Below are 14,923 nucleotides of genomic sequence, written 5' to 3' on the forward strand. Positions count from 1 at the left end.
CCGACAACATCCTTGTAAACCTTCTCTGCACTCTTTCAACCTTACTTATATCCTTCCTGTAATTTGGTGACCAAAACTGAACACAATACTCCAGATTCGGCCTCACCAATGCCTTATACAACCTCATCATAACATTCCAGCTCTTATACTCAATACTTTGATTAATAAAGGCCAATGTACCAAAAGCTCTCTTTACGACCCTATCTACCTGTGACGACACTTTTAGGGAATTTTGTATCTGTATTCCCACAGCCCTCTGTTCCACTGCACTCCTCAGTGCCTTACCATTAACCCTGTATGTTCTACGTTGGTTTGTTAAGGCAGCAAAGGAGGCTGCTCTTGATGCTAGGGGAAAGGATGTTGAGAGCAGCTGCTGGGTTTACCTGCGTTCAATGCTTGGGTGGGCTGGGTGCTCCCTGTGGGAGGAACCTCCATGGTTGCTTGAGGGAGATCTGCTAAAGGGATAAAAATATGATAGTTTAGTGGCTAGCGTGATACTGTAACAGCTCCAGAGACTGGGGTTCAATTCCCTTCACTGTCTGTAAGGAGTTTATATGTTCTCTCCGTGATTGCTTGAGTTTCCTCTGCATGCCCCAGTTTTCTCCCACATTCCAAAGGTACACGCGCTAGAGTTAGTTGTGGACATGGCATGTTGGCGCCACTCGCGGGCTGCGCCCAGCGCATTCTCGGACTGCGTTGGTCATTGATGCCAGCGATGCGTTTCATGGTGTGTTTCAGTGTTTCCCTGTACATGTGACAAAGCTTAATGTTTAACAGAAACCCAAGAGGTTCTGCAGATGCTGGAAATCTTGAGCAACGCACACAAAACGCCGGAGGAGCTCAGCAGGACAGCAGCTTGCATGGAGGGGAATAAAGAGTCGATATTTCAGGTTACAATATGTCAACTGTGTAGTTCCCTCCTAAGATGTTTAACAGTCTGCCACGTTGTCATAGAGGTCTAGACAGACAAAGCACGGAAACAGGCCCTTCAGCCCAATGAGTTTCTGCTGACCCATTTACACTAAACCTGGATTAATCCCATTTATTACTCATCCCACATTCGCATAAACCCTCCCAGTTTCTGCCTCTCACTCACACAATTTATAGTGTCCCAATACCTTGCAAACTCCACACAGACAGCACCCAAGGTCAGGAGTGAACCCCTTTCCCTGGAACGGTGAGGTAGCAGCTCCACTAGTTACACTACTGTACTTCGTTAAACTCCCAGAAGCTCTTTGACATCGTTACTCCTTTCCTCTCTCATTCTTACTTCATTGCTGACTGATAGCAATTTATGAGGCCCTTCGGCCCACTGTGTCCATGTTGACTGAAGGTGAACCTGTTTACTCACTTCCAAATACCAGCTTCTTTTCGAGAGCTCCATACATTGTAGCACAGCCAATAATCACCCAGGTACTTTATACAAGTGAGGAGGTTTTCAAGACTCTCATTATACTCTACGCAAACTCATTTCCCCTCAACCCCTTCTCTACTATTTGTGTGCCCCCTGGTCCCCTGGTTGGTCGCATTTGATTTCCCAGTCTTGGAAAGAATTTCCTGACCATCCTGACTAGTTCTCTCTGTTAAGAACTTTCAATTTAATCCCCAGGTCTTCAGTCATCCAAGCTTTGGTTTTCAATTTTCTTCCATTCCCCTTCCTTTCCTGCTCATGTGGCATGAGACCCGGGTTTGATCCTGCCCTCCAGCGCTGTCTGTATGGTCCTCGTGACTGTATGGTCGTCCCCTGGTGCTCCAGTTTCCTCCCACATTCCCATAACAGGAAGGATGTGGAGGCTTTGCAAAGGGTACAGAAGAAGCTTATAAGAATGCTGCTAGGATTACAGGGTTTGCGCTGTAGGCTGGACAAACTTGGGTTGATTTCCCATAGGCTGAGAGAAGTTTATAAGTTACTGGTGGCATAGAAATGGTAAACAGAATCTTTTTGCCTGCGGTATAAAATGTCAAGTATTAGAAGTCATACATTTAAGATGAAAGGAACAAAATTTAATAGAGATGTGTGGGTCATTTTGTTTTTTAATACAGAGAGTGGGGGGTGCCTGAAATGGGCTGTCAGAGGTGGTGGTGGAAGCAGACTCGACAGTGGCATTGGAAACTCTGTTAGGTAGACACATGAGTAGGCAGGGAATGGAGGGATCGTTTGCATGCAGAAGAGATTTTGTTTAATTCAGCAATGTGCTCGGCACAGACGCTGTGGGCTGAAGGGCCCGTTCTTGCGCTGTACTGTTCTGTCCCAATGAGGTGTGGACCTGTGGGTTAATGGCTGCAGTAAATAGCCCCCACTGAGTGAGTGAGCGGGTGATAAAATGTGGGGTGAGTGGACGAGAATATGGGGAGAAGAAAACCAGATTAGTGTAAATGGGTGTCGGTTGGTCAGCATGGACTTATTGGGCCGATAATGTATGCCACAGTAACTCTCTACACCAGCCTAGACACAGTGATGTAATTCTCACCCACTTCCCGCACAGGCGGATAAATCGGCTCGACCTCTGGTTCTGACTTTGTAAGTGTCTCGGGGAGATCTGCTGAAAGATAGAAGTGCCTTAGCAGGCTGCCTTTATATATTCTTTTCTCTGCTTGTTCTTAGCACATGACATTTACAGAACAGGAAAAGGCCATTCAACTCAAATGGTTGCTGCTGGAGCCTCTGCCTCACAACATCCTCCCCTTTGCCTAACGTTGCGTCGATCATGCAGGCAGCGGCCGTGCCTCCGCCTCTATGCCCGCTTCTTCCTTGACACTGAATCCTCAGGCTACTGATGACCCCTTCGACTCATGTTGTGAGAGTCACCCTTCAGCCCATACCGACAAAGATGCCCATCTGAGCTTCTCCTGTTTATTATCCCTCTTAACCCCATTCTTCTACATCCTCCCCATAATCTTGCCTACCTGCATTTCCAAAATACAGAACTACCCCTTATCTGTACTAAACTGTATTTGGCATTCCTCAGCCCATTTAGCCAGCTGACAAAGATCTCCAGCAATACTTGATATCATTCTTCAGTGTCTATGAAACCACTAGTATGTTAGTGTCCTCTGAAATTTTATGAATCATGCCTTGTGCATTCCTATCCATATCGTTGATACAGACAGAAAATAGGAATATGAGCCCTGCCATTGCCTCACACACCATTACTGACTTTACCAACTCTGGCGATCTCCCATCTACTACCACCAACCTCATAGTTCCCATACCTCGCACGACCCATTTCTACCTCCTACCCAAGATCCACAAACCTGCCTGTCCAGGTGGACCCATTGTTTATGTTTGTTCCTACCCCACTGAACTTATTTCTGAATACCTCGACCTAGACACATGTATAATTACTGAAATTCGTTTTTTTACCTCTATATTTATTTGTCAGATATTGCATTGTACTGCTGCTGTAAAGTTAACAAATTTCATGACACATGCTGGAGATATTAAACCTGGTTCTGATTATCTCTTTATCAGCCATTTCTGCACTGGGAATAAGGCACTGGCTGTTCACTCTCTTTACACTTCTTAGCACCTTATACACCTTTATTAAGTCACCTCTCCGAATCATTTCTCTAAAGCAGAGATATCTAAAACTAGAGCTCATAGGTAAGGTAAGGGGCCCAGAGGGGACCTGAGGAAGAATTATTTTTATCCACAGCAGGATCTGGAACACACTACCTGAGAGGGAGTTGAAGGCTGAGACCCTCACTACAGTTAATGGTATGTAGCTGAGCTCTTGAATCATCAAGATAAGTGAGATTAGAGGAGACGGTTATTGGATGGTCAGCATGGGAGCTGTGGGCTGAAGGGCCTGTGCTTTTTTTTTGGTCTACATGACTCTGTAACTAACCTCTGACCCTCAGATCCACAGATGGTTGGATGATGGTGTCAGAAGATAACAGCTGCGGTAGAAGTTGGTTTTTTTGGTGCAAAATGTCACGGAGAACAGTTTGGGTCTCTGCTCTTGCTGATATGTTGACGGCTAGCTCAGAGGCAGCAGTTGTCTGAGGCAGTTCTGTGGAGAGAGGGAAGGATTATCACAGGTTGCTGCACATCACTCAGTCTCACATTACCTGGTTAATCACAACCCCCTTGCTAACAATAGAAACACAAGAGATTCGTGGAATGATTGTTAGTACAAGACAAGGTGGTCTGAGTATCTCAGAAACTGCTGATCTCCTGGGATTTCCATGCACGACAGTCTCTAGTTACAAAAGTACAGAAGTTGCAAAACATAACGGATACCTTTGTGACAAATGAAGGGCAGTGGGATATCGCACTCCGTGTCAAACCATTGATTCCTGCTTGTGTAAACGCAGCTGAGGGAGCTGGTGCTGAATTCTCGCGGTTTCCAGGGTTCCCAGTTGGAATAATTAAATATCTCCCCGGTAGTCCACTTCCATTCAGTGGAGGTCTGGTTGTCCTTGTGAAGTCCGACCCACTCCCCTTGTTGTGCGTAATGAGAAACTTCCTCCCACTCCTCCGGATTCCGGACGCTGGCCAGATCCGTGAAGACACTTCTGCAGTAATCCCAAGCCTCAGTCCAGTTTCTTGGCTCCTGTATCCGGTGATATTCTCGCCCTGCAGATTCACTCATCTGGGACAGGCCTTGAGACATTTTTTAAAAAAAGAAAACCAGTTCAATCTACAACCTACAATAGGAGCTCAGTAGTTTCTTGTGCTAAGAAACTGCATGGAGAAAGAGGAGGAGATCATGAACTATAGACTTATGGAGTTGTACACCACGAGAACAGGCCCTTCTGCCCAACTCATCCATGCTGTCCAAGCTGTCTGCCAGGGTTAGTCCATTTGCCAATCTTTGCCCCATGTCCCTCTAACCCCTTCCTACCCATCTAAATATCTTTTAAATGCTGTCACTGTATCCACTTCTACCACTTCCTCTGGCAGTTGATTCCATATACAAATCAACTTCTGCATGAAAATCATGTCTCTCACATCCCCTTTAAATATCTTACCCTCTAACACAGACAAAATGCTGGGGGAGCTCAACAGATCAGGGAGTATCTGTGAAGAGGAATAAACAATCAATATTTCGAGGTGAGAACTTATATTCGGACTAGAACGTGTACCGTATGAGAAAGGATTTAGTGCTTTCCCTATATGTATGATGAATAAACTCCTCTGGGGCTTCCAGTCAGGTAGTATCAATTTTAATCGATGTTTCAATGACAAACTCTGCCATATTCATCAGGCTTGATGCCTGGGCAGGTCTAGTGTGGTGGTATTTATACCCCTGTTGTCCATTCCTCCTGATTGGTTAGCCCATATCCAATCAGGTTTCCACTGTCCCACCTTGTTTATAATCCAATTCCAGTTCTTACTTAAAGTGTGACCTTCGCCTTTGTTAAAATTCTTTTCCTCTAGTTCTATTTCAACAGCTTCTGTCAGCAGGCAGTCCCAAAACCCACTGGTGCAGCACAGTAGTTTTGTGCCATCAAAGTCAATCCTATGGCCATTGTGAATGCAATGTTCTGTTACCCACAATTTTTCCAGGTACCCCTTCTGTGCTCCATGATGCAGATTTCCACTGTGCACCCTGTCAGTCCGAAATACACCGCTCCGCGTTCACAGGGAATCCTGTAACCGTGCAAAAACTATTTCAGACCCAAAGAGTCTCCACGAGGAAATAGGATGATTGCACATGGCATTCCTACAGAATGGCTACAAGGTAAAGGAAATCAATCCGGCCCTTAAAAGGGCCGACGAAAAAGCCAGGAAACCTAACGAGGAGGAGGAACCCATCACAATGCCTGTCTTCCCGATATATCTGTGGTTTCTAAAAGGATTGCCAGGATCCTGAAGAAATATCAGATTAATACCAGCCACAAACCCATAAGGAAGCTTAAATCACAACTTATGTGGGTCAAAGATGATCTGGGCTGAGGACGGCTGGTGTTTACAGGATTCCCTGTGAATGCAGAGCAGCGTATATTGACCAGATGGGATGCACGGTGGAAATTCGTATCAAGCAGCACAGGAGGTGTATCTGTTTGGGTTACGCGGAGAAATCAGCGGTAGCAGAACATTGCATTCACAATGGCCATAGGATTGACTTCGACGGCACAAAACTGCTGTGAAGCAGTAATGGGTTTTGGGACTACCCGGTGAAGGAAGCCATTGAAATAAAACTAGAAGAAAAGAATTTTATCAAGGTCTTGCTCTAAGAACTGGAATTGGATTGTAATCAAGGTGGGGGAGTGGAAACCTGACTGGATGAGGACTAACCAATCAGGAGGACGGACGGCAGGGTTATAACTACCCTATGTAATGCCATCCTTCCTATATTTAACTACACACAACACTTCAAGTGCTGTCTCACCAATGTCTGGTACGGTTGTAACACAATACTCCACTCTTACATTCAGTGCCCTGACCGACGAAGGCAAGCACACCAAATACCTTCTTCACCGCTCTGTCTACCTGCCTTACCACCTTCAGGGAATTACTGAACGTACTTATACACCTAGGTGTCTCTGTTCTAGCACACGCCACAGGAACCTGTCATCGACTGTGCAGCTCCAGCCCTGGTTTAATTCCCCAAACTAGACATTACAAAGTTCAGGCGTTAATGTCAGAAAGAGCTAAACCACTTGTCCCTGTTCCTTAATAAAAGGGAGACACAAGAGATTAGAGATGGTGGACTGTGGAGCAACAATCTTCTCGAGCAGGGGTCCACAGACCCCTCAGTTAATGGTAGTGGTCCATGGCATTAAAAAAAGGTTGGGAACCCTGTTCTAGACGAACTCAGAGGGAAAAAGGAATTGTCGATGTTTCAGATCAAAACCCTGGCTCTGGGCAGGTTTCAGCTCAATCAAAATCGGGTTTAATATCACTGAGATACTGTATATCATGACACTTGTTGTTTTGCAGCTGCAGTACAGTGCAATACATCAAATATACTAGAAATTAAAATCAGAAATTAGATCTATGTATGTAATAAAATAATTAAATAAATAATGCTAAAAAATTGAGGTAGGGTCATTTCAAGGGTTTATGGACCATTCAGAAATCTAATGGCAGAGAGCAAAAAGTTGTTCCTAAAATATTGAGTGTGTGTCTTCAGGCTCCTGTACCTCCTCTCTGATGGTAGTAATGAGAAGAGGGCATGTCCTGGGTGATGCAGGTCCTTAATGACCAATGCCACCTTTATGAGCGTCGGACTTTTGAAGATATCCTCGAGGCTAGTACCCATGATGGAGCTGGCTGTGTTTGCAACCTTCTGCAGCTTCTTTCAATCCTGTGCAGTGACCCCCTCCATACCAGATGATATTGCAACCAATCTGAATTATCTACATGGTATATTTGTGGAAATTTGCCTGAGTCAGGCGACATACCATGTCTCCTCAAATTCCTAATGAAATATAGCCAAAGTGTGCCTTCTTCTTCAACTCAAAATGCTGACAATTCCTTCCCCCCCCCTCACCATCCCCACCCACAAATCTACTTGACCCGCTGAGCTGCTCCAGCAGATTGTTGGTGGTGATAGAGAGTGAACAGTGTTTCAGGTGTGGAGGTGGTACAGGAAAGAATCACTGATACAGTGAGCTTACCTTGAGCCAAGAAAAGAAGGAATAGCACAGCTCTGTGCATACTTCCAATGTCTATGGTGATCCAGGTGCTTGAAAAGCCTCAACGGCAACCAAGAAAATACGTCAACCATCTACGATCCAGAGAGAAGCAGCGAGAAGGTCCTCCTCCTTGCTGAAGGCTACTAATACAGAAATCACAGAGACAAGAGTTAGTAGGTTAACGGTTGGCTAAAAAGTTGCCCCTGCTATGTAGATGGGTGGTAGAATCTTGGGGAAGTTGATACCAATGCGGGGAGAATAAAATTGGACTAGTGTAAATGGGCAAGGTGAAGTTGACGGGCTGAAGGGCCAGTTTCCATGCTGTATTATGATTGATGGGGTGGGTAAACCAATGCCCACATCTCAAAGAAGTTTTTTTTCATGATATGGGGACGGAGTTATCTGCTTCTGGCACCTTAGAGCTTCAAGAGAGTTTTCGCCACGTTGGCCTTCATAAATCAAAGTGCTGAGCGCAGGAGTTGGGATGTTACACTGAAGTTGTATAGCAGTTGGTGGGGCCTGATTCAGAGTATTGTGTGCAGTTCCAGTCGCCTACAGAATACACCCTTGGAGAAAATTTACAAGGATGTTGCTGGGACTTGAGGAACTGGGTTATAAGGAAATTGAATAGGTTCGGACTCTTTCCCTGGAGCGTAGGAGAAGGAGGGGAGATTTGATGGATGTATACAAAATTATGAGGGTCATAGACAGGATAAATTCAAGCGGGGTTTTACCACTGAGGTTGGGTGAGACTACAACTAGAAGTCATAGATTAAGATCATAAGACATAGGAGCAGAAGTAGGCCATTTGGCCTATTGAGTCTGCTCTGCCATTTAATCATGGCTGATCCTTTTTTCCTCTCTTCAGCTCCAATCTCTGCCTTCTCCCTGTAACCTTTGACATGTCCAATCAAGAACCTATCAAGTTCTGCCTTAAATACACCCATCTATCTGGCTTCCACAGCTGCCTGTGGTAAAAGTTCCACAGATTTATCACCCTTTGGCTAAAGAATTTCTCCACATCTCTGTGTTAAATGAGTGCCCCTCTATCCTGAGGCTGTGCCCTCTTGCTTAGACTCCCACCATGGGAAATATCCTTTCCACATCTACTCTGTCTAGGCGTTTAAGCATTCAAAAGGTTTCAATAAGATCCCCTCCCCATCCTTCTAAATTCCAGCAAATACAGACCCAGAGCCATCAAACGTTCCTTGTATGATAAACCTTTCATAGAAACATAGAAACATAGAAAATAGGTGCAGGAGTAGGCCATTCGGCCCTTTGAGCCTGCACCGCCATTTATTATGATCATGGCTGATCATCCAACTCAGAACCCTGCCCCAGCCTTCCCTCCATACCCCCTGATCCCCATAGCCACAAGGGCCATATCTAACTCCCTCTTAAATATAGCCAATGAACTGGCCTCAACTGCTTCCTGTGGCAGAGAATTCCACAGATTCACCACTCTCTGTGTGAAGAAGTTTTTCCTAATCTCAGTCCTAAAAGGCTTCCCCCTTATCCTCAAACTGTGACCCTGAAATCATTCCTGAAATTCCTGAAATCATCCTTGTGAACCTCACAAGGGTGAAAAGGTGAAATATTTGTGGGGAACATGAGACGGCGGATTGGAAGACAGCAAATGTCACGCCACTTTTTGAAAAAGGATGTAGGCAAAAGATGGGCAACTATAGGCCAGTTAGCTTAACATCTGTAGTTGGGAAAATGTTTGAAGCTGTCATTAAGAAACATAGAAATATAGAAAACCTACAGCACAATACAGGCCCTTCGGCCCACAAAGTTGTGCCTTAGAAATTACTAGGGTTACCCATAGCCCTCTATTTTTCTAAGCTCCATGTACCTATCCAAAAGTCTCTTAAAAGACCCTATCGTATCTGCCTGCACCACCATTGCCGGCAGCCCATTCCACGCACTCACCACTCTCTGAGTAAAAAACTTACCCCTGACATCTCCTCTTTACCTACTCCCAAGAACCTTGACCCCACGCCCTCTTGTGGCAACCATTTCAGCCCTGGGAAAAAGCCTCTGACTATCCACACAATCAATGCCTCTCATCATCTTTTACACCTCCATCAGGTCACATCTCCTCCTCCATCACTCCAAGGAGAAAAGGCCGAGTTCACTCAACCTGTTTTCATAAGGCATGCTCTCCAATCCAGGCAACATCCTTGTAAATCTCCTCTGCGCCCTTTCTATGGTTTCCACATCCTTCCTGTAGTGAGGCGACCAGAACTGAGCACAGTACTCCACGTAAGGAAGAAATAGCAAAACGTTTAGAAAGGAGTGGTTCCATTAGACAGGCGCAGCATAGATTCAGAAGGGGCAGGCCCTGTTTGACAAACTTACTCGAGTTCTTTGAGGACATAATGAGTGCAGTAGATAGAGGGGAACAGGTGGATATTGTATACCTGGATTTCCAGAAGGGATTCGATAAGGTGCCGCACAAGAGATTTATAAATAAGATACGGATGCATGGAGTCAGAGGAAGTGTATTGGCATGGATGGTGGATTGGTTAACAAATTCAAGGCAGAGAGATGGTATAAATGGGTGTTTCTCCGGTTGGCAGTCAGTGGTGAGTGGGGTGCCGCAGGGGTCGGTGCTGGGCCCGCAGCTGTTTACCATTTACATTGATGATTTGGAAGAGGGGACTGAGTGTAGCGTAGCAAAATTCGCTGATGACACTAAACTGAGTGGAAAAGAAAATTGTACAGAGGATGTGGAGAGTCCGCAGAGGGATATAGATAGGTTAACTGTTTGGGCCAAGGTCTTGCAGATGGAATACAACGTTGGTAAATGCGAGATCATCCACTTTGGAAGGAATAATAGAAGAGCAGGTTATTATTTAAATGGTGAAAGATTGCAGCATGCTGTTGTGCAGAGGGACTTGGGAGTGCTCGTTTATGATTCACAAAAAGTTGGCTTGCAGGTACAACAGGTTATTAAGAAGGCCAACAGAATGTTGGCCTTCATTGCTAGAGTGATTGAATTTAAGAGCAGGGAGGTCATGCTGTAACTGTACAGGGTACTGGTGAGGCCACACCTGGAGTACTGTGTGCAGTTCTGGTCTCCATCCTTGAGGAAGGATATACTGGCTTTGGAGGCAGTGCAAAGGAAGTTCACCAGGTTGGATCCAGGGATGAAAGGGTTAACCTATGAGGAGGGATTGAGTCGCCTGGGACTATACTCTCTGGAATTCAGAAGAATGAGAGGGGATCTTATAGAAACATACAGAATTTTGAAAGGGATAGATACGATAGAAGTAGGAAAGTTGTTTCCATTGTGAGACTAGAACTAGGGGACATTGCCTCAAGATTCAGGGGAGAAGATTTAGGACGGAGATGAGGAGAAACTGTTTTTCCCAGAGAGAGGTGAATCTGTGGAATTCTCTGCCCAGGAAAGCAGTTGAGGCTTCTTCACTGAATATATTTAAGATACAGTTAGATAGATTTTTACATAGTAAGGGAATTAAAGGTTATGGGGAAAAGGCAGGTAGATGGAGCTGAGTTTACAGACAGATCAGCTATGATCTTATTGAATGGCGGGGCAGGCTCAATGGGCCGAATGGCCTGCTCCTGCTCCTATTTCTTATGTTCTTATGACTCACACCGTGAAGTTCTGGCAACATCCTCACTAAACTTCTCAACTATCTTTCCAGTTTAATAATGTTTTTCCTATAACCAAAACTGTGCACGGTTCCCCAAGTGCAGTCTCACAAACTTCTTATACAACTACAACATGTCCCGTGTGATCATGAGACCGTCGAAGGAAAGGAACCTTGTTTGGAGCTTGTCGGCCATGGCAAATCAATCCATGGAACATAGAACAATACTGCACAGGAATAGGTTCTTCAACCCACGATGCTGCGCCAAGTTATAAAACTAATTAAATGTCTAAATAAACGAAACCCCTCTGCCTAGACAATGTCCGCATCACTCCATTCTCCGCACATCCATGTGCCCATCTAAGAATCTTTGGAGTGCCTCTGTTGCATTTGCCTCTAACACCACCCCACTGGCAGCACATTTCAGGTATCCTGCATTCTCCATGTAAAAACCCTGCCCCACGCATCTCCCTTGAACTTTCCCCTCTCATCCTAAAATCGAGCCCTCCAATACTAGACATTTCAACTCTGGGAAATAGTTACTGCCCGCCTAGTCTATCTGTGCCTCTCATAATTCTTACAAACGTCTATCAGGTGTCCCCTCATCCTCTGCCACTCCAGAGAAAACAGCCCAAGTTTGTCCAACCTCTTCTTGTACTACATGCCCTCTAATCCATCCCGGAAAACCTTTTCTGCACCCTCTCCAAAGTCTCAATGTCCTTCCTATAATGGGGCGACCAGAACTGTACACAATACCCCAGAGGCAGCCTAACCAGAGTTTTATAAAACTTATGCTCTAACTTTCTGACTATTGAACTCAATGCCCTGACTAATAAAGTCAAACTACCCTATCGACTTGTGCAGCCACTTTCAAGGAGCTAATGTCTTGGACCCCTTCTGCTGTATTAACCACTGTTAATCAAAGTTCCAAGTACATAAAAGAAACCATATACTACCTTGAGATTCATTTTCTTGCAGGCAAGGTAGTATATAGTATATTAACTGTGTACTGTTCCACATGCAATTTAATTCAGAATATCACCGTGAACCAATTTAGACCTTCAATGACCTTCCTGATTTGCTTAAACTCTCATCGCTTTCTGACTTCCAATACACGGTCAATACAACTGACTTAATGTTTGACACATCTCCTTTCAAAGACAGGACTTCCAGTCACAAAAGAACACCGGCTAACAGATATGACTGCTTATGACCACAAGAGATTCCTCAGATGCCGGAAATCCTTCATCAGCCCTGAAGAAAGGTCTCAGCCCTAAACGTCGACTGTTTATTCCTCTCCATAGATGCCGCCTGACCTGCAGAGTTCTTCTAGTATTTTGTTCGTGCTGCTCGTTAAGGGTCGTTTAACACTGACCTGGATTGAGAACAATCGATTCCTCCTCGCCTTGACTGCCCTCTTTCACTCTGGTAGGAGCACGCTGCCTGGTAATGCCAGGACAACGCACATCTAGGGTGGGAATTTAGCCGGAAGCAATGGCAGTGCACACGTCCTCTCGTGGCCTTCGGACTCTTCTCCCAGCCTGTCTGAGAAAAACGCCCTGATCTCTGGCTCTGTGAATCCACCCTTTAGAGGTCAACTCCCACCCCCAGCTCCTTTCTCTAAGCAGAGGGGAGGAGCAACAGGCCGGTCAAGAGTAAGGAAGGATGGGACGTTTTGAAAGGGGATGTGTGGGTGATGCCCCAGCACACCGTGGTGCTCAGTGCTCAGTCAGTCCTTGAACAGAACGGACTGTACTCTGCAGCTGATACTTTCCTGATTGCGGCCCACACTGGCAACAGAACACACTGTGCAGCAGTTTCTGTCTCATGTCTGCGTATCTGCTCGAGGCTTAATCATGGACTAGCCTTACCCTGCTTTGTCTATCTGCACCGGAAATGGAAAAAACTCTTTATCAGTGTCACATTGTAACTAGGCACAGTGAAAACATTTGTTTTGAATTCCATCCATACAGACCATTTCATCGCAGCAGTACAAGGGAAAAACAGCAAAAGAATGCAGAATGAAGTGTGGGAGTTGCAGAGAAATGTAGTGAAGGCGATCAGTAAGGATAAAGGCCTTGACAAAGTGAGATCAGGAGTACATCCTAAAACTTAATAGGCCCTCTAATGGGGCAACAAGAATTGAATGCAACACTCCAAATGCAGCCTAACTAGAGTTTTATGAAGCTGCAACTTAACACCAGAGTATTTATTTATTTTATTTTTTATTTAGAGAAGCAGAATGGAACAGGCCCTTCTGGACCTTAGAGCTGTGCAGACCAGCAGCCCACTTATTTAATCCCAGCCTACTCACAGGACAATGCACCGACTAACCGGTACATCCTTACACTGTGGGGAGGAACCAGCACGCCCGGAGGAAGCACACACACACACACACGCGCGCGCGGGGGAAGAACATACCAAGTTTCTTACAGAGGATGCCGGAAATGAATTGCACACTGCGCCACCCCTGAGCTGTAATACCGTGGCATTAATTGCTCTGCCTCAGTAGAAGCTGTCCCTGAGCCTGGTGGTACGTGCTTTCGGGATCTTGTATCTCCTGCTTGACGGGAGAGGGAAGAACGTTCAGGCTGGGTGGGTTACAATAATACCAAGGCAGCAAAATCTATAGACAGAGTGCATGGTGAGGAGGCTGGTTTCCATGATGTGTCGAGCTGGAGCTATGGTGTCTTGTGGTCATGTTCAAAGCAGCTGCCAAACCAAGCCAGGATAGGATGCTCTCCATGGTGCATCTATATGGGTGGATACGTGGGTGTGAATACATGTACACAAGGGCAGCACGGAAGTAGAGCAGAGGGCGTTGCTACCTTCACCACCAAGAGTACCCGGTTTAAACCTGACCTCCATCTGCATGGAATTTGCATGTTCTCCCTGTGACCGCATGGTATTCCCAAAGACACTCCTGTTTCCCCCGTTGTGTTTTTAATATTTCAGTAATATTTCAGTAATCTTGTACATGTATATATTAATTGATTAAGAATTCATAGAGTCACAGAAAAGTACAGCAAGAAATAGACCCTTCAGCCCATCTAGTCCATGCCAAAATTATTTAAGCTGCCTCCTCCCATCAACCTGCACCAGGACCAGAGCCCTCCATACCCCTACCATCCATGTACCAATCCAAACTTTGATCAAATGTTGAAATCGAGCTCACATGCACCACTTGTGTTGGCAGCTCAGTCCACACTCTCAGGACCCTCTGAGCGAAGAAGTTCTCCCTCATGTTCCCCCTCAACTTTTCACCTTTCACCCTTAACCCATGACCTCTGGTTGTAATTCCACCGAACCTCAGCTGCAAAAGCCTGCTTGCATTAACCCTATCTATACCCCTCATAATTTTGTATAACTCTATCAAACCTCCCCTCATTCTTCAACACTCTAGGGAATAAAGTCCAAACTTATTCAATCTTTCCTTATAACTCAGGTCCTCCAAACCCAGCACCATCCTTGTAAATTTTCTCTGTCGTTATTCATTATATATAAATACATGAATGGCATACGTTATCACGCTACCACGTGATACGTGCACCTCACTTAACGTAAACACCAAGTTAGACTCATGTTTTGGACTCCCATGTCTTCCTTTGAATTAGTTTAATGAAGTTACGACGTCTCAAAGAGGTGTAGGTCATTAAATTAATTAGTAGCCACTGTAAATTTTCCCCGGAGTGTTGATGTGGTAGAAACTGGGCAGGGGA

General features: G+C 45.3%; 1 protein-coding gene across 7 annotated transcripts in view; it reads right to left on the bottom strand.

The window, feature by feature from the left end:
* Positions 1 to 12,853, bottom strand: part of LOC140198188 (macrophage mannose receptor 1-like) — a 71,020-nt gene extending 58,167 nt beyond the window's left edge. For 2 of the 7 annotated variants that reach the window (XM_072259196.1, XM_072259192.1), the window contains exons 1-5: positions 12,580 to 12,851; positions 7,570 to 7,730; positions 4,244 to 4,606; positions 3,849 to 4,013; positions 384 to 455 (exon numbers count right to left, since the gene is read on the bottom strand). In XM_072259196.1, coding sequence (XP_072115297.1) covers positions 384 to 455; positions 3,849 to 4,013; positions 4,244 to 4,606; positions 7,570 to 7,609 — 640 coding nt within the window. In that variant the 5' untranslated portion in view covers positions 7,610 to 7,730; positions 12,580 to 12,851. Of the gene's footprint in view, positions 1 to 383; positions 456 to 3,848; positions 4,014 to 4,243; positions 4,607 to 7,569; positions 7,731 to 12,579 lie in introns of all 7 variants that reach the window. The other 5 variants (XM_072259195.1, XM_072259197.1, XM_072259193.1 and 2 more) reach the window with 5 other exon arrangements.
* Between the last annotated feature and the right edge of the window lie 2,070 nt (positions 12,854 to 14,923).

The sequence above is a fragment of the Mobula birostris genome, chromosome 5 (assembly GCF_030028105.1).
Source record: "Mobula birostris isolate sMobBir1 chromosome 5, sMobBir1.hap1, whole genome shotgun sequence".
NCBI classification, from domain to species: domain Eukaryota; kingdom Metazoa; phylum Chordata; class Chondrichthyes; order Myliobatiformes; family Myliobatidae; genus Mobula; species Mobula birostris.